Source organism: Lindgomyces ingoldianus (assembly GCF_010093535.1).
Source record: "Lindgomyces ingoldianus strain ATCC 200398 unplaced genomic scaffold BDR25scaffold_8, whole genome shotgun sequence".
Lineage (NCBI taxonomy): Eukaryota > Fungi > Ascomycota > Dothideomycetes > Pleosporales > Lindgomycetaceae > Lindgomyces > Lindgomyces ingoldianus.
Window position 1 is genome coordinate 222,608 of NW_022985169.1, and position 15,943 is coordinate 238,550.

The 15,943-nt window shown below is 47.9% G+C and overlaps 11 protein-coding genes across 11 annotated transcripts; 5 read left to right on the plus strand and 6 right to left on the minus strand.

Moving 5' to 3' along the window:
• Positions 1 to 291: 291 nt before the first annotated feature.
• Positions 292 to 642, minus strand: BDR25DRAFT_124039 (uncharacterized protein). The gene has a single exon (XM_033683744.1). It carries the CDS (start codon positions 538 to 540, stop codon positions 355 to 357), a length of 186 nt encoding a protein of 61 aa, XP_033550436.1. The 5' UTR covers positions 541 to 642; the 3' UTR covers positions 292 to 354.
• A 477-nt stretch (positions 643 to 1,119) lies between these two features.
• Positions 1,120 to 2,008, minus strand: BDR25DRAFT_124048 (uncharacterized protein). The gene has a single exon (XM_033683745.1). It carries the CDS (start codon positions 1,918 to 1,920, stop codon positions 1,357 to 1,359), a length of 564 nt encoding a protein of 187 aa, XP_033550437.1. The 5' UTR covers positions 1,921 to 2,008; the 3' UTR covers positions 1,120 to 1,356.
• Positions 2,009 to 2,253: 245 nt separating this feature from the next.
• Positions 2,254 to 3,649, minus strand: BDR25DRAFT_352090 (uncharacterized protein; the record flags this gene model as incomplete). Its single annotated transcript, XM_033694971.1, has 11 exons — positions 2,254 to 2,382; positions 2,436 to 2,468; positions 2,517 to 2,531; positions 2,568 to 2,661; positions 2,691 to 2,785; positions 2,861 to 2,929; positions 2,981 to 3,005; positions 3,032 to 3,091; positions 3,133 to 3,231; positions 3,505 to 3,535; positions 3,601 to 3,649. 11 exons carry the CDS (start codon positions 3,647 to 3,649, stop codon positions 2,254 to 2,256), a joined length of 699 nt encoding a protein of 232 aa, XP_033550438.1.
• A 126-nt stretch (positions 3,650 to 3,775) lies between these two features.
• On the plus strand, positions 3,776 to 4,858 carry BDR25DRAFT_352091 (uncharacterized protein; the record flags this gene model as incomplete). The annotated part of the gene is made up of 11 exons (XM_033694972.1): positions 3,776 to 3,807; positions 3,855 to 3,911; positions 3,968 to 3,978; positions 4,022 to 4,059; positions 4,101 to 4,162; positions 4,221 to 4,299; positions 4,365 to 4,391; positions 4,449 to 4,493; positions 4,561 to 4,640; positions 4,690 to 4,803; positions 4,834 to 4,858. 11 exons carry the CDS (start codon positions 3,776 to 3,778, stop codon positions 4,856 to 4,858), a joined length of 570 nt encoding a protein of 189 aa, XP_033550439.1.
• A 259-nt stretch (positions 4,859 to 5,117) lies between these two features.
• On the plus strand, positions 5,118 to 6,537 carry BDR25DRAFT_301817 (uncharacterized protein). The gene is made up of 3 exons (XM_033689657.1): positions 5,118 to 5,259; positions 5,429 to 5,633; positions 5,689 to 6,537. The coding sequence occupies exons 1-3, from the start codon at positions 5,156 to 5,158 to the stop codon at positions 6,304 to 6,306; spliced, it is 927 nt and encodes a 308-aa protein (XP_033550440.1). The 5' UTR covers positions 5,118 to 5,155; the 3' UTR covers positions 6,307 to 6,537.
• Positions 6,538 to 6,540: 3 nt separating this feature from the next.
• BDR25DRAFT_386394 (uncharacterized protein) lies at positions 6,541 to 8,305 on the plus strand (the record flags this gene model as incomplete). Its single annotated transcript, XM_033698000.1, has 3 exons — positions 6,541 to 6,559; positions 6,898 to 6,932; positions 7,124 to 8,305. 3 exons carry the CDS (start codon positions 6,541 to 6,543, stop codon positions 8,303 to 8,305), a joined length of 1,236 nt encoding a protein of 411 aa, XP_033550441.1.
• A 1,386-nt stretch (positions 8,306 to 9,691) lies between these two features.
• On the minus strand, positions 9,692 to 10,932 carry BDR25DRAFT_256396 (uncharacterized protein; the record flags this gene model as incomplete). The annotated part of the gene is made up of 1 exon (XM_033686406.1): positions 9,692 to 10,932. A coding segment is annotated over exon 1 (1,215 nt), but the record flags the coding sequence as incomplete, so codon positions are not given.
• Positions 10,933 to 10,990: 58 nt separating this feature from the next.
• Positions 10,991 to 11,579, plus strand: BDR25DRAFT_352096 (uncharacterized protein; the record flags this gene model as incomplete). The annotated part of the gene is made up of 2 exons (XM_033694973.1): positions 10,991 to 11,327; positions 11,386 to 11,579. The coding sequence occupies 2 exons, from the start codon at positions 10,991 to 10,993 to the stop codon at positions 11,577 to 11,579; spliced, it is 531 nt and encodes a 176-aa protein (XP_033550443.1).
• Positions 11,580 to 11,639: 60 nt separating this feature from the next.
• BDR25DRAFT_340949 (uncharacterized protein) lies at positions 11,640 to 12,679 on the minus strand (the record flags this gene model as incomplete). Its single annotated transcript, XM_033693557.1, has 2 exons — positions 11,640 to 12,530; positions 12,626 to 12,679. 2 exons carry the CDS (start codon positions 12,677 to 12,679, stop codon positions 11,640 to 11,642), a joined length of 945 nt encoding a protein of 314 aa, XP_033550444.1.
• A 286-nt stretch (positions 12,680 to 12,965) lies between these two features.
• On the plus strand, positions 12,966 to 14,644 carry BDR25DRAFT_386407 (MFS general substrate transporter; the record flags this gene model as incomplete). The annotated part of the gene is made up of 4 exons (XM_033698001.1): positions 12,966 to 13,054; positions 13,109 to 13,665; positions 13,723 to 13,840; positions 13,910 to 14,644. 4 exons carry the CDS (start codon positions 12,966 to 12,968, stop codon positions 14,556 to 14,558), a joined length of 1,413 nt encoding a protein of 470 aa, XP_033550445.1. The 3' UTR covers positions 14,559 to 14,644.
• A 254-nt stretch (positions 14,645 to 14,898) lies between these two features.
• BDR25DRAFT_340950 (uncharacterized protein) lies at positions 14,899 to 15,408 on the minus strand (the record flags this gene model as incomplete). The annotated part of the gene is made up of 2 exons (XM_033693558.1): positions 15,324 to 15,408; positions 14,899 to 15,258 (listed from the first exon to the last, which is right to left on the minus strand). Exons 1-2 carry the CDS (start codon positions 15,333 to 15,335, stop codon positions 14,899 to 14,901), a joined length of 372 nt encoding a protein of 123 aa, XP_033550446.1. The 5' UTR covers positions 15,336 to 15,408.
• Positions 15,409 to 15,943: the final 535 nt, after the last annotated feature.

A 15,943-nucleotide genomic window follows, 5' to 3' on the forward strand; every position in this document is an offset into this window, starting at 1 on the left:
ACCATAGGCAAGTGACAAGTTGACGATTGATGCTTATGTGAGCGGAACCTGCTCGAAGCATCGTTTAAGGAAGCTCACATACTATATCAACTTCATACACCACAGCACCCTCTATGAAATAGAGATAATAGAAAATATATAGTAGAGGAGAAAGTTACACGCAAATACTGTAACATTGGTAGGATACGCTACCCTAAACTTCACACATCCACACTCTTCCATTCCTAACACTAATAGCAATAATACCTCCTAACACTGCTGAACAAGACGGTCGATACCCTGAACGCAGCTTAAGAAGTTATCTGAATTGTATGTTATCCATGCTCTAGCTACACCTAAAGCCACGCCTTGATACTAAGCGATCTGAGTTTCTGCACTAGTTAATGCTGGAGTTGAAATTGGTAGAGTACTGATGTTTATAACACCAACATCAGTGTGTAGGTAGTTGTTACTAGGGTAGAAGGAGATGCTATAGAGTATCTTCTCAACCTCGATTGTTTGAAGACACTTTGCCGCTGCGCGCGTCCCACACCTTGACATGCAGTCGCGGGACGTGGACGCCAGATCGACTCATGGGAGAAGGCCACCGAGCTGACGTAGGAGCTGTGGCCCTCGAACGTCTGAAGGCACTTGCCGCTACGTGCGTCCCACCCTTTACCGTGCGGCCGTAGGCGGGGAGCAGTTTATTGTGGAGACGGGATGGTTAGCGTGGAGGTTGAGGTTCGGTTCGATAGAGGTCGGAGGGTTACTGGTATGCAAGCAGGGCGGTGGAGAAAATTGCCCCGTCGTGGAGAAGAGTTTGTGAGCGAAGGGAGAAACCCATGCGATTGAAGATCTCGAGATGGGATCGAACATGTGGAGATAGTTTGGAGGAGGTTGGGGGATAATTGGCGCGGGTTGAGATGTGCGCGCACTTTCTAGTCCTGGGTGGTAGCACTTGACCTAACATGTTCATCAACGTCCGAGGAGGGCCGAGCATACACTACTCTTCTGGCATTGACCGTGCGATCAACGACACATGATCATTCAGAAATCGACCGGACTGCCGCATCGGGCGCTGCGATGGCTTTAGGGCAGAGAGCACTTCGGGATACGAAGGTACACTTGCAGGACACAGTCATCTAACGCCGCCTTCTATGTTGAACCTCCAATAAGCTACAGCCAATTGCTAGATATGCTCCTTCGCTTGTAAGTGCGGTATTCACAGCCGAAGCAGATCACTCGATCCAGATTGGGTAGCTCCAGACGACATAGATCAAAGCCAGCTCTACTCTAAAACATACGCAGCATGGGCTCGCATGGCATGAATGCATTAGAGATCATCATTCAAGAAACGTACTGCACCAAACATCCCACTTAAGCTAGCTCTGAGACCTTTCTCTGTGCCCGGTACCCCTTCATTGTCTTCTTCAAACAGTTACCACAAGCCACCGTATTGCATCCCGGGCATCGATGCCTTGTTCGATACAATCTATGCCCCGGACAATGTTCACAGCGCCAGCGACCTCCAACCTGGTCCCAATGACCTTGATGATAACACAAGACGGGCCCCGTATAACTTTTGACCTTCTTCATAGGCCTCGGCCGGATGTGTTCGGGTTGTGGAAACCTTTCGAATTCAATGCTCGAGAAGTCGTCTTGGAGATCCTCTAGATCCCTGCATTGCTCGACATCTCCACTGCTCTCTGTCTGCGCTGCTTCTGAATCTTGAGCTGTAGACTCGGATTTTGTCTGCACGCACTGCAAGGCGATACTTCTTTGCCTAAGGATTTCTTGTAGGACCATTTCCATCCTGGTAGTCTTCTCTGCTGGATCTTCGACCTGGGCGATTGCATCACCCCGGGATGGGTCGTTCGTACGTGTAGCTTGCTGGGGCGACTGTGACGCAATTAAATGCCTCGAGGCAGTTTGGGTGAGCATCGCGTGCAGCTTCAGCGATGGCTAACGCGAAGAGGCGCGAAATAATAGCGAGACAGGTTTTTGGTGGTTGGAAAGTCCACTAACCGCATTTACCCCACCAGAGGTCCGTTACAGAGACGGAGGCTATATATAGTACCGAGCTTGTGTAACAGTAGGTTGAATGCTCTCGCATGATAATGCTCCGATCAGTCACATGACGAGTCAGTCACCGCAATGTGCAAAGATCTCGTGCAAGTATCATACAAGCTGAGCAATTAGATAAGACATGTTTAACCGTAATATAACATCCAACGTCATCAAAAGACTTTCAGATGCCTTAGATTTGGACCGAGATCAGATCAAACACATCGAGGAACTGGCGCAAAGTCTTCGAAGATCCATTTCGAACTTCACAAATTTTCTGGGGTTATCACTCATGCGGTTATGTTCATACACTTGGCTTCCGGCCTTGTCCACGAAGATCTGCGTTGCGAGCAAGTAGCATATTTTGTTAGTAAGCGAGCCTTGACTGTGACTTGATCAAACCCCACCTCATCTGACTCTACAGCCTTAGCATGATCAGTGACTTCAATCGATACCTCTTATAACATACACACAGCGACAGCCCCGGTCTATGGACGAACGAAACACGGATGACGAAGCCCCACAAGGTGGAGTGACACACGTTCAGAGCCCTTAAGGCCTATCGCAGCCGCGAAAGTAGCAGACCAGCTCAACAAGACGTACCCACTACAAGCTAGCCTTCATGTTTCTCCGAACATATCGTCGACCTAAGCGCCAATTTTATCCTCGGATACGGCAACCTGAGAAGACCATCTGTCATTCTGTAGTGGCAGCTAGCTTTCGTTTTTTGTCTTACGTTCTTCTATAATGTCGTTCTACGAAAGACTAATCTGACTAGTAAGTTAGTTAGCTTGTTAGAAATTTTTGTGTCATATACTTGCTCATTGACGGGGGTCGGATTCGCGAGCAAGAGGCCGAGCTCCAGAAAGCGGAAGAGACTGATCAGCTTCGGAAATTTGAGAGAGATTCATGGCTGAAATGCTAGAACATCGCCGACTAGAGACTCCTTGCAGGTACGGGGACTATCTTGCCGAGAGGTTAGGCACACTTCGTCAGCACGTTAGTGAGAACAGCTTGGACAGCCACGGGTAAGCAGCCACACCTGTCACTTGCTTCTGCTTAGTGTCCTATTAGCTAATATAACACAACGTATTTAGGGCTATCCTAAATAAGGATCCTTGTTCGCTTTGTCCAGAAGTACCGAGGTTGCAAGATCCCATGACATTGGACGCCACGCCACTAATAAGGCTGAAGACGACCTGTCAGCACTGTGGGTAGACTTGAGAACCTAGGACATAACGGTATATTAACTTTAAGGGCGAAAATTACCTAGTTGTGGTGTTGTGAGTTAAGAGGTCTTACTCGCATTTAAAGAAGCCTCTCTATTATCAGGTAGGAAGGCCGACAACGACATTGTAATTTTTAGCTTTAATACTAAATAATTGTACTTGAGAAGCTATATAAGAAATCTACTATAAATCTATACGGGAATCCTAATATGGTTAGAGCGGGGTTAAAGACCCATTGAAACGATGAAGGCATTGAAGGGTATCTTTGAGGAGAAGAATTTATAAGTCTTCTACGTCGTACATAACGAATTTAGCTAACTTTTCTTACCAATATGAAATATAGATGTGCAAAAGCATGTCAGCTTCTGAGCCCACATGGGCTTAATCCACTGTACAGCTCTAGGACAAAAGTCTGTTCCCGTCGGCATATTCTTCTTAGAAGTCTCTAAGCGTTAAGAGACAGGAGTATAGTCTATAGAGGCCCTCTTTAAGGCCTACTCAATATGCTTAATACGCTATATATCTGGCGAATAAGGTAGATAATAACATTAACGAGGTACTTCATTAACACATTCGTGTTAGTGGCCAGGTGTATAAAGGCGTTATCATGCAGAAATCAAATGCCGCTTTACTGATTACGTAGGAGGTCTTTTTAGAGAGCTTTAGCACAACTCTAGGATGTGTATCCATTGTAGCGCGTTGGAGGGTCTGTTGCCATAAGCACTAGAGGGTTCTTACGTACCTGCAAGGACAGGCTCCGCGCCACTCCGCCATTACAAACAAAAAGGTGCGAATAATCAACCAACGGTTGATTCGCGTGCAGAATAGTATATATGCCTTACAGTAACCTTCCCCTACCACCAACCCATATTAACGCCTATACCATTCAAGTGCGCAATTAGCTTATAAGATCCTCCTGTGCCCTCCTATGCCACCATTTCTCACTAGGGTAGCGAAACACATACTTATCGTTGCCACTGCATTGCTTCTAAAGGTAGTACTCACAGAGAAGCGCATGGTAGAGTCCGTAGCGTTAAAATTGCGGCTCTCTTGCTTAAATCGCGCTTGCTTTTAAGACTCTATCTCCAACAGCACGATAGACAATTCTCTCGCAGATCTGTGCAAGCTGTGCTTCCTCTAAGAGCGACTATAATTTAATCTTCAGGAATCTTTTAGCAAGATAAAACAGGATCATTTTCTGGCAATGCGATAGCGTATAAAGTCACCCTAATCTAGTTTAAGTCTTATTGCTATTAGCTTCTCTTCAGCATGCCATAGTGTCGTGTAGCAAATATCTTTGGCTAACTCTGCAGCCCCAAGCCTCAGCCTCAGCCTCAGCCTCAGCCTCAGCCCCAGCCCCAGCCTTAGGTTTCGAGTTTAAGTGCCGTTTCAGGACAGATGATCCTCCACGCTGGAGAGGATTCCGTAAATATCCTGGCCAAAGGACCTCAATTTGGGGGTGCAATGTGTGGCTGACGTTGAGGTGTTCATTTGAATGCGGCCTCGCTGACACTTCACGGGAACAGACTTTGTCTTGGCACTGTGATGGGAGATGGCGGAGTCAGCGCCTTGCGGCTTTCCAATAAAGCGAGCACTACTTTGATTTAAACACAAAAATTGCCACTTATACACCTATAATAATCCATCTAAATGGCTCTGTTACGCCGTGTCTCCTCAGAACCATATGTCGACACAGGTGACTAGCCCCGTAGGATTCTGCACCCTTGAGGCGCAGTAGGATGTGTGACATCTTGGCAAATGCATTCATCCTTCGGACGTTTGTGGCTGTATATAGCCCCGCATACGCCCGCATACGCCCGCATACGCCTCGCTACTCAATCTGCCTCACAACATTGTTGAATAAGAGCTCCTTCGATAGAGCCATGACCCAACGTTCCCCGAAAAGGACTCTGGACGAGTACCTGGAAGATTATGAGCGGTCGATGAAGAGAAGGGGAATATTCACACGTGATAAACCAAGCTATCTGTACGTTAGAATGCGAACCGATTATACTGTGCTCATAGGAGTACTTTATTTGAGCAAGCCTAGATCGATGTGACAGCGCATGGCAAGATTCAAATACAAATACGCCAGGAACACGCTGCGATAACTGTAGAATTCATGATTCTCATGCTAACTGTTCTCTATCCTTCAGATATGCCGACATTCTCTGGCTAGTTGTGGCGTTCATCACGACTTTCATCTTTGCGGGTTGGATCCTCGAAAGACGCCGCAACCGTTTTCCTATCTATCTCCGCAGCAATGAACACGACTACTCCAAGATTGATGCTGAGGCTCTCGTACTATTCCTAGCTGAACATTTAGACATCGTCGAGAAGGGAATCCGAATTGGGAACCAGGTAAGCATCCTTAAGATGTACAACATTTGCGGACGCAGAAGGTAACGGCTCGTAGCAAATACACTTTCTCAATGGAGTGGTTGGATGGCTTCCCCATTTCATATCCCGACCATCAACGGCCACCGTCCTCGTCGGCTGGTTTTGCTTCTGCGGTTTCTGGTACCGAATGAGTGTCCAGCACATGCTTTGGCGCTATAATCTCTGGTTCCTGGTTACTGACTCGTTCGTCTTCTTCCTTGTCTTGAGTTTCACCAACGCGGACTTCTGGATAGCCATGCTCGCATCTTTCTGGGCTTACGTTTTATTCGGCGCCTGCAGCGTAGCTCTTCATCGGCAGCTTGGAGACCACGCTTGGAAACCAGTGTTTCTTATTTTGAAACACTACCCCAAAGCCACTCGACGCGATCAAAGAGGGGAAATCGAACGAGACGATGTAGAAGAAGAGGATGCAGAGGCGCTACTGAATGAGCATTCATTGAACCGGGTAGAAGACACTCAATCTATGATATCGAGGCTTCGACAATTCTGGCGCCAGCTACAGTGGTCTCGCTACCAGCCGGTTCCAGCTACCGAAAGTTCTCCGAGCATCTTTGGGTTGAGAAACTTGACTGAACGCCCAAGTCAGCCTCCTCCCTACCAACCCTGTAGTACCCTTGTGAATGAGCGGCTTTGAGCGATTCAAGATCGTGGAAATTACTGTAAAATGGCATATATCACGGACTGTTATCAAGTTACTAAGATGCAAAGCTGCATCATTCTAGCTATTCCATTCACCGTAGGCGTAGGTGAGAAAAGCTTCCATATTTCAGCTAAGCTTCCGTAGAATATTTTGATGTCAAAAGGAACGGACAGAGTATTATATGGTCGCTTTTGGAACCATCTTTCAACAAAGAATCATTTGCGAGTTATGTATGCGAGCTTTTCGTGTATCCTTTTCTATTTATTTCTTTCCAATACCCATCTCATATATCCCTCTAACCCGCAATCCCCAACCCTCTGAATTGTGGGAACAAATGGGAAGAACCCCGCTACATTACGGACAAATTGCAATTCCCCACAAAGCGGTAAGTTTCACGTGACGACTCCTCAGTGACGTCGTCCATATTTCCGGACCTGGGATTTATCCGGAGTGTATCATCGCACGGTGCCTTGCTTTCTTGTCGGGTTGGCATGTTCTCTCATCTTTCTAGCAGTTTCGTACAATTGGATTATATGGTATATTATCGGTGACGCGAGCCCCCCACACATTGTAGCTAGGTACAAGTGACCGAGCTACGAAACTTTGATCAACCAAGCTCTGTAGGGCCTCTATTGGAGCAAAGCTGCGCGTTTCCTGCACTCACATCTGTCCGCCTACATTCCCGAACTCGACAATTATGCGCCCTTCAATCCAATTCCTCACTACCACCCTCATAATTTTCACTTTCGCACATTCCCAATCAACTAATGCATCCTGTCCCACAAACTTCCAAAGCTGCGCTTCCTACCAGACATTGCCCGATGCCACAGGCGCATTTCCTCCTGCTTCCTCAACGGATTACGGCGTTATAGGACCACCACTCCAAGCCGTCCACGCTTCCCAATCCCCACCAACTGGCCTCGCAATAGATCCAGACCTCAAGATCTATCTCACCTACCCGCGTAACACCGGACCAACACCTAACAACGTAGTAATCTGCCCAACCTACTCCACTGAAGAGCCTTGGCCCAACGCAGAAATCCAAAACTGCACATCCAGCCAAAACGCGAGCACATGTTTCATCAACGTGCAAAATGTAGTCCTCGATTCGCTACACCAACTCTGGATCGTAGATTCTGGGATCCCGGCTGGAGAAAGCAGCGCTGTGCGCTACGGCGCCAAGATCATGAGCTTCGACTGGCAGACACGGGCGTTGAAGCGCACGTATGTCATTCCGGAGGAATCGTACTACGACAAAATGAATGCAAATGACGTTCGCATAAACAACACTCTCGGTACTGGTGGCTTTGCTTTCATTACGGATGAATCGACAGCCGGATCCTTGCTAACTATCGACCTGGACACTGGCATCGTTCTACGGAGATTATACAACACCACTGAAACCCGCGCTGATCAAAAGTATGTTGGGATTTACAACGGCAATCCAGTGTATGCCTGGAATGGGACGAAGAAATCGTACTTCACAACTGGAGCGGATGGGATTGCTCTTCAGAGCGGGAATGTGTATTGGGGCGTTTTGGCCAGTCGGAGGTGGTATTATATTCCGCAAAATTTACTGGTTAATGCCTCTGCTAGTGAAGAGGAGGTGTTAGCTGGTGTTGTGTATCCCAGCCAAATCGGCACCGAACAGGCTGGTCTTACAGCCGACAATAAAGGACGAGTATATGTTTGCGCGAGCGAGCATAATGCGATATTTTATGTCGACACGCTGCAGCAATACGTCACGGAAGAGGTTAATGGTGTAGTGGCAGGAGGAGCGGGAGTAGTGCCGCCAGAGGATTATGTGGTGAAAACGCTGGTCCGAAGTGCGTTGATCCAGCACGCGGATTCTGCGGCGATTTGGGATGGGTGGCTGTATTTTTGTACGAATCAGTTGGAATTGAGTCCAGGACGGCAATATCGGAATGTGGATAATAGAAAAGGGCCTTTTGTTAGTTACCGGGTTTGGGTTGGGGCAGGACCTGCTGCCTAAGAAGCGTTCTATCCATGTTATTTAGAGCGAATCAGAACGTTTTTTTTAGCAATATGAGGAAGCGAAATTGGGGTTTCGTTTGGCTTCCTGCTTGACAAATGCATAATTTTGAGTGATAGGGAAGTCTACTTAACTGTATGGGGGAACATTATGAAATAAGTAAATGATACTTTAGTTTTCAAGGGAAGTTACTTTAATGTCCCGACCGTAAGATACTTGTCCATGGCTTCCATGGTAATTTCAAGTAATGGGGTAGCAAACGCTGCCAAAGGCGCCTTTCGAAAGCGCATGGGGGGTCTTCTAAGACATGCATAACAATGCCGAAACTTCAATGTGGATTTGCCCCATTTGTCATCTAGAGTTTACACGCCTCAGGCCTAGTTCCACCCGGTACCCCAATCTACCTTCGGGAATAGTTTGGTGCAAGTCCGCGCTGAAGTTGCATTGTCGAACTAAAGCTAATTTGTGAGGCCGCTTAGTTGCTTCTCGAGTACTCCAATGAAGGCAATAACGCCACGATCGTCGGTTTATCGAACGAGATGCTTCGCTCTCGATTGGTCCTGAAATTACTTGTCGATCCAGTAAAGTATTTAAAGAACGGGCCATTAGCTCTTAAGGTAACCCGGGAAGATCTTAAATAAAGTGGTATATATCAGAGTTCCGGCTTGCTCCCCTGCATATTCCCTTCCCCGTAGGTACTGGAAAAGACAAAGTAATATACAAAAATTGGATATTGGTACGAGCTTGTATATAAACAAAGCCTACTGCGAAGGGTCTTGTTGGACGCTGCCTTTCCTTCAAACCTCGTGAGCAAGGCCTTAAGAGAGCCATATATGAAGAGGCCAGAATTAGCTTGTAGTTGTATCCTAATTGCGCTTTGTTTCAAATAATACTCCAAGTGATCTAACAGAAGGTTATTTGAAGTATATTAAGTTGGACTGACGAAAACTCTCAGGGCATTGATTGTGGTTTATCTTCGATGATGCTGTCCTGCCGTCCATGCGGAGGTGAAGTGTTTAGAGCCTCCGACATCCCGCATCGGATTCGCCTAGTTGCGTTCCATTCATCATGCTTGTCCTTTTCACTCCACCTCATAAGAGACCATCCATCCCAGCAAACCCACATCATTGCCACAAATACTACAACTTGGAGCCCCAGACATATTCCAACCATAATAGGATAGATTGTCTGGCCGCTGTAAACCAGTAAGGGAACTACATTCAGTGGAACATGAGCCCTTCCGTGCAAAGACCATATCCCACTCCAACAATAGCAGCTATTAAAGAGGCCCGAGCTGGAAAGGAAGATAAGAAGGACGGTGGGAACAGCAATGAAAATATCTTTAACGATGGTTATATGCCAATGAGCTCCTCCTCGAATGCCAGCTCGGGAAGTAAGCCAAGTAAACAGAGGGCTGAGGAGCTGGAATGCAGCGAGGGAGATGATGAGTACGTTGCGACAGCTGAATGCAATCGGTGGAGTGTGGTAGATTATGGCAGATGAAATAACCGAAGCTACAATAATTGGTGATGTTGCCAACATCAGCAGCGTAACTGGACTGCGGTCCTTAGCTCCGGTGGCAAAAGGAAGTCTTTTGTTTGGGCGATATGTGTAAATGGCACCAGACCAGGTCAAAGAATCAAAATAGTCGTCGATAGTTGGATATTGTCTAAGTTGAGGGCAGGTACGCTGCAGCTCTGCCCATAGATCGAATTGACCAGTTGAATCTTGGTAGAAGCGTTCCAGGATGGTGAAGCAAGTGCGTGATGACGTAAAAGTGCCGATTGCGTTGCTTAACAATATGGACGGAACGACCCAAGTCATGAACATCGCAGTCCCTATCCGTCCGCCAGGAGGAGAAGTATTTCCTCCTCCTACAGTAGCTATGAATGCAGAAACGAGCTGGTAAAAGTATAGTGCGGTAGTAAAGAGAGTGCGTAGTCGCTCGTCCGTTCTACTGTCAGAAAGCCGTTGGGCGGTTTTGCCAATGAGAAGGCTGAGTTCTTCATCGTCGAGAGTTGAGTGAGCGACAAGGTGGCGGTATACAGAGAGCGGATTGGTATGAAATCCAACCAGCTCCTCGATCCCTCCTAGGACTGTTGCTAGATTCCGCACAAGGCGTCGATCGTTTACTCGAAGAAATGCTTTCGCAAGATTATGGCACCGAGACCACGCTTCTAATTTCAGTAGAAGGGACCAAAGCGAGTCGATTGGATCTCCGACAAGATGTGCCAGCATCAAGTATCTGCGCTTGTCCAGAGGGGATACCTCCATGTTGCTTAAAAGGAGGACGACTGGAATAAGCCAAGTGCTGAGTCGCGGTCCAATATCTTTATACCACCCGCGTGACGAACCACAGAGTTGGTTGCATCCAGCAAGAGTGACGGTCGGGTAGTCGGGGTCTGACATTGGCATGCCACTGTTGTCACGGAAAAAGCAGGTAGCATTCTTTGCAAGAATGCCTTGGCTCAGTGAGTCTCGGACATAGCGCACGCATTCGTCTCGATTAAACCCATTCGCCCCAACCTCTTTTGCTAGCAGGAGAGCTAGGAAAGCCATCGATCCAACACCGAAAGCGGTAATATCTCTTCTCGACTTCATGGTTGTTGTGTATAGCAGTAACAGAATACACTCAGAAAGTATGTCAACAGAATAGAGACATATATTGCAGACTACAGTTTCAGAATGCCATGTCATGCTGCTTTATATTTTATTGATCATGAATTCGTGGTGGTGGGGTACAACGCCACAGGGATAAGGCACAAGGTTCCGAGGCTTCAGTGGAGGCTGTGCACAAACTCAATTTATTGGAATGCTATAGAATATCCAATGTCAACACACGGACAGCCACGTGGCTTGACTTTAATTGAAGCTGGGATTCTCCTGCATGAACAAACACTCCCACTTGGACGGATACGAGGAAGGCAACGAGCTAGTGGGGCTTGTGATGCTTCACTCCAAGAGGGCTGGGGCGCTGTTCACGGCAATGAACCACCCCGAGAAGTTTCGACATTTTTCGCCCGTATCTAAGATACTGCAAGCTAGAGGGATATAAATGAGGGCTCATATTGTGCTACGAGGGACAATTAACAGGGATTCTTTTCCTAACTTAGTGGCCAAAAAGGGGACGTTATGGACCGTGCACAGGAATGCTGAGTCATCCCCGAGTGAACATTCGCAATGGTCGCCATCTACAAAGTCGTACGCAATCCTCTCTAACTTATCTCGATGGGCTCGTTCTACTTTCTATTGGTGCCTCGCTGATGCACTTTGATGGAATGGGGCTTTGTGAGCACTGAAGGGCTCAGGGATGGACACTGGTATTCGAATGAATTTAAACATCCTTTTCAACCTCTTCTACAGTTGGTATCCTATTCAGGGAAGTCCCCATGAAGTTCGCAACTTTATGAACACATGCGACAATAATCTCCACGTCGCCCTTAGACACGCCGATCCTTCTAGTCCCTCGAATATGCCAATGCGTCTCTAGCCTCAGGTTCTGAACCATGATTCCTACGAGCACCACGAGCTCTGTATCTAAGTCGTCGAGTATTTTGCGGTCTGATAAGTAAAGGCCGTACGTGATTTCGGTTGATATCCACCTGAAGTCCTGGTGTGCTTTGAAGAGATCAAGCGTAGGTTCGATATTGTGGGCGTAAATCTGGCGCATCCACTCCATCCCCCGGTCATGGTTCTCTTGATCGCATTGCCAGTTCTCCCGGGTGAAGGTATAGTCCCTGTCTTCTTCCTTTTCCACTTTCATAATGGCGATAATTGCCTCAAGGGGTTTGCATACTCCAACGATAGAGACGAGCTTAACTAGCGCCTCTCGTAATCGACGGATCAAGTAATGTCGGTGACTGGTTGTGGCATACTCGGGTTTGTTGATGATATACAGGTACAGTTGGTCTGCCAATTCAGGCTCAGTACCTCCGACGAGCGCCGCAATTGTTAAGATGTACCATTTCTCCTTTCCTAAACTTGTCGACTCAACCGCGCTCTCAATATCCTGGAAAAGGTTGGCGACATTTGCCTGGACTTTTGGCGGCCCTCCACAGCCGGGTACAGATCCCATTTTTCGTCTCGACACCCGATCAAATAAGGACTGGAAAGAATCGCGAGTTGAAAGTAGACGAGGAGGGGGCAGAAAAATATGTTCGCGACCACCAGCCGCAGTTCGGGCTAATGAGCCACTGAAACGCCTGATAAGCGATTGCAGAGTCATCTAGGCCTAATATAGTAAGGCTTAGTAACCTCTTAGATCTATCACCAAGTAAGGTAATATTTGGAAGATCAGGATCTCGGTGTGGAGACACTTACGTGTCCCAAGGTCGTTGTGGGGGAAGTCACGACTTTCCAAACTTCGGTTTTCATTTTCCAAGGCGGTCGGGGAGACAGGGTGCCTCTCCGCCGATATCCCGACACCTCCACCTTCATACACTCAGACCAGGACCAAGCATCGCTCTAAGACTGTTGGATTCGAGTTGGACAACAAAATGCAATTAGCGTCTCCCCGCACCCCCATCACTGCCCAAGATCCCCACATCTTGGGGCCTGCTATTAAGACCCAGATCTACGCACTTGGAGAAGACAACACTCGAAACTAACTCCCTATTTTCTATCACGGTTCTTAGCAAAACTATAACAGTACCAGTACGACATGTTGGAAAAGAATGATGTTGAGATGATTGAAGTCAGCGAGGACAAACTAGCTCTGGAAAGTCAGGTGGACCCAGCTGTGGAAAAGAGGTTCGAGGTCTCCAGGCACGATTACCAGGCCGATGACTGATTTACTATGTGCAGAATGGTTCGCAAAATCGACATCCGATTACTTCCCATCACTGCCCTCATCTACCTGCTTTGCTACCTAGACAGGTCGAACATTGGAAACGCCAAAATCCTGAACTCCAGTTCCGGGGATACAATGGTGGAAACCAACAACATGACGAACTACCAATTCACAGTCGCCCTCATGGTCTTCCTGGTCGCATATTCAATATTTGAGGCACCTAGTAACCTGGCTCTGAAAGTCATATCCCCAAACAAATGGATCGGCTTTCTAGTCATTGCTTTTGGAGCACTATGTGCTGGTATTGCCGGAACCCACAACTTTGCAGGAGTTACAGCCTTACGATTCTTTCTTGGTGCAGCCGAGGCCGGATCATTTCCGGGATTGATATTCTACTTTAGTCTGTGGTATAAACAAGAAGAGCGAGCGACTCGTATTGCCGCTTTCTTATGTAGCGCGACCCTCGCTGGAGCTTTTGGCGGAGCACTGGCATATAGCGTGGGGCATATGAATGGTGCTGGCGGGTTGGAGGGATGGCGGTGGCTGTTCATTCTTGAAGGATGTCTTACAGGTAAGCGGTTCCAATTGTCTACCGCCCTGTTGTATGATACTCGCTAATTTGGAGCAGCGGTCGTGGGGATATTTGTGTTCTTCTTCCTGCCAAGCTATCCTGAACAAGCCTCATGGTTGACACCGGAAGAGAAACGGCTACAAAGAGATCGTCTTGGTATCAACGCTGGGCAAAGGTTTGAATCTCTTTCCTCCTCCTCCTCCTCCTCCTCCGCCTCCTAATCTTATCCTCTGACCCCCTTTAGCGAAGAAAAGAAGCTCAACTGGGCAGAGATCAAAGATTGTCTCACAACCTGGAGACTTTATGTGCACTATCTCATTTACATGGGAGCTGGTGTTACCGTGGCATCACTGTCTCTCTTCTCTCCAACCATCGTCGCGGGTCTTGGTTACAAAGACCTTCAAGCCCAACTTTTCACCGTCCCCCCTTATGCTGTAGCATACGTCGTCACCTTCATCACTGCCATGATCTCCGATCACTACAAATCCCGAGGCTTTGTCGCCGGCATATCGTGCGTTATAGCAGGAGTTGCATTCCTTATTCAGGCCGCACTTCCTGGTACTGCGTATACTGTTCGATATGTCTTCCTCATCATCGCAACATCAGGGGTCTTCGGTGGCCTGCCTTCGCTCTGCGCCTGGGTCGGCGATAATGTGCGCACTTCAACCGCTGGCTCGCTTTCCACCGCACTCAACATCGCTTTTTCGGGGCCGGGACAGATCATTGGAGTTTGGATCTATCGCTCGCAGGACAAGCCATTTTACCGTCTAGGTCATGCGGTTAACGCCGCGTTCATTCTGATGAGCGGGGTTCTGAGCTTTGGATTGATGATGTATTACCGTCGCCTGAATAAGAAGATGGTAGGGACAAGCGAACAGAGGTGGATTGCGTAGGCTAAAAAAAATGAAGATTAAGGCCATCTGTTTAGCGTAGCTCATCGCTTGCTAGGCTCTTCTAACTATGAAACGGTCCTAAGCTATGTAACGTGCTTGATTTACTTAGAAGGCAATGAGGATAAAAACGCAATTTGTTCTATAATACAGTTTGATTGTCAGCTTGCTTGTTGTTACGTGCTAACAACCTATAGTCGTTACAATAATACTTTCAAATCCGCCTCCCATTATACCCACCACTACATCCTCATTATACCCTTATAGCATATCCTTAGAGCCGACCTCCGTTTCCAGCTGCTTTGTTCGGCATGAACACACATAAATACACACATTAAGACTCTTAATCTCCGCCGCCTCCGCCTCCACCCCCTCCATCACCACCCCCACCTCCCGAATACCCTCCCCCATCACCTCCTGAATACCCTCCCCCATCACCTCCTGAATGCCCTCCATCGCCTCCCGAATACCCGCCAGTATCTTCTCCACTCATAGCCCCAAAATACGCCCCAGTCATCGCACCCGTATCCGAGCTTCCCTGATGTCCACTTGAATGCGTCCCGCCGGCATGTGTTGTCTCCTTCTTTTTGTGATATGGGGCGGAAGATTGCGAGGGCACACGTGGTTTGTAGTATGCGGCTTGGCCACGTTTTAGCTCTCCCTTCTTTTGCTCCTTCTTCTGCTCTCTCTTTATTTTGGAGCTCTGGTGGTCAGTCAGTCATATGAGTGCAAGGGTGGTATAGCAGGGGGCGGAGGATAGGGCCGTACCTTTGAGCCCATGGTGTAGGTGGGCGAGAACCTGGCGCAGTGCTTGCTTCTGTAGTTCGCACGCAGTATTGGAATTGTGTTTTGTTGTGTGGGCGAGGTGCGTTGCTACTGACGCTTGCCAAAGTAGTATATATGCAGTTGGCGGCGCTTACTCCACAGCCACCACGTCAGCCTCACAATTCAAATCCGTGCTCTTCGACTGCACTGCGGCATCGTTTACGATCTGATGCTACACTTTTGATGGAATGCGGTTATTTCGTGAGGAGTGAGCCTCGCGTAGAATGTATCAAAAACAGGAGGTCGATCCCTGCAGCTTTTGGATGTGCGTCACCGGTGTGTGGAATGTGTGGACTAGCGTGTGGCTGAGTGGTTGTTGCATGTCCATTTCGTGTTGGCAATACGACAGCTCCAACCCAGGGCTTTGTTCGGAACTATCATGTGCTTCAATTTGCCTGGATGTCTGCCTGCCCACGTGGTGGTTCGAGTAATCGAGAGAGGTGTAAGTGCACTGCACATTTTTAGACTCCGTTAATTCGGGAGATTTCGTAGAATGCTGAGCAGAAAATCAACCATGGCACAAAGGCTGTGCGTTGTTGCTGCGCTTTATCATGACAAGCGCC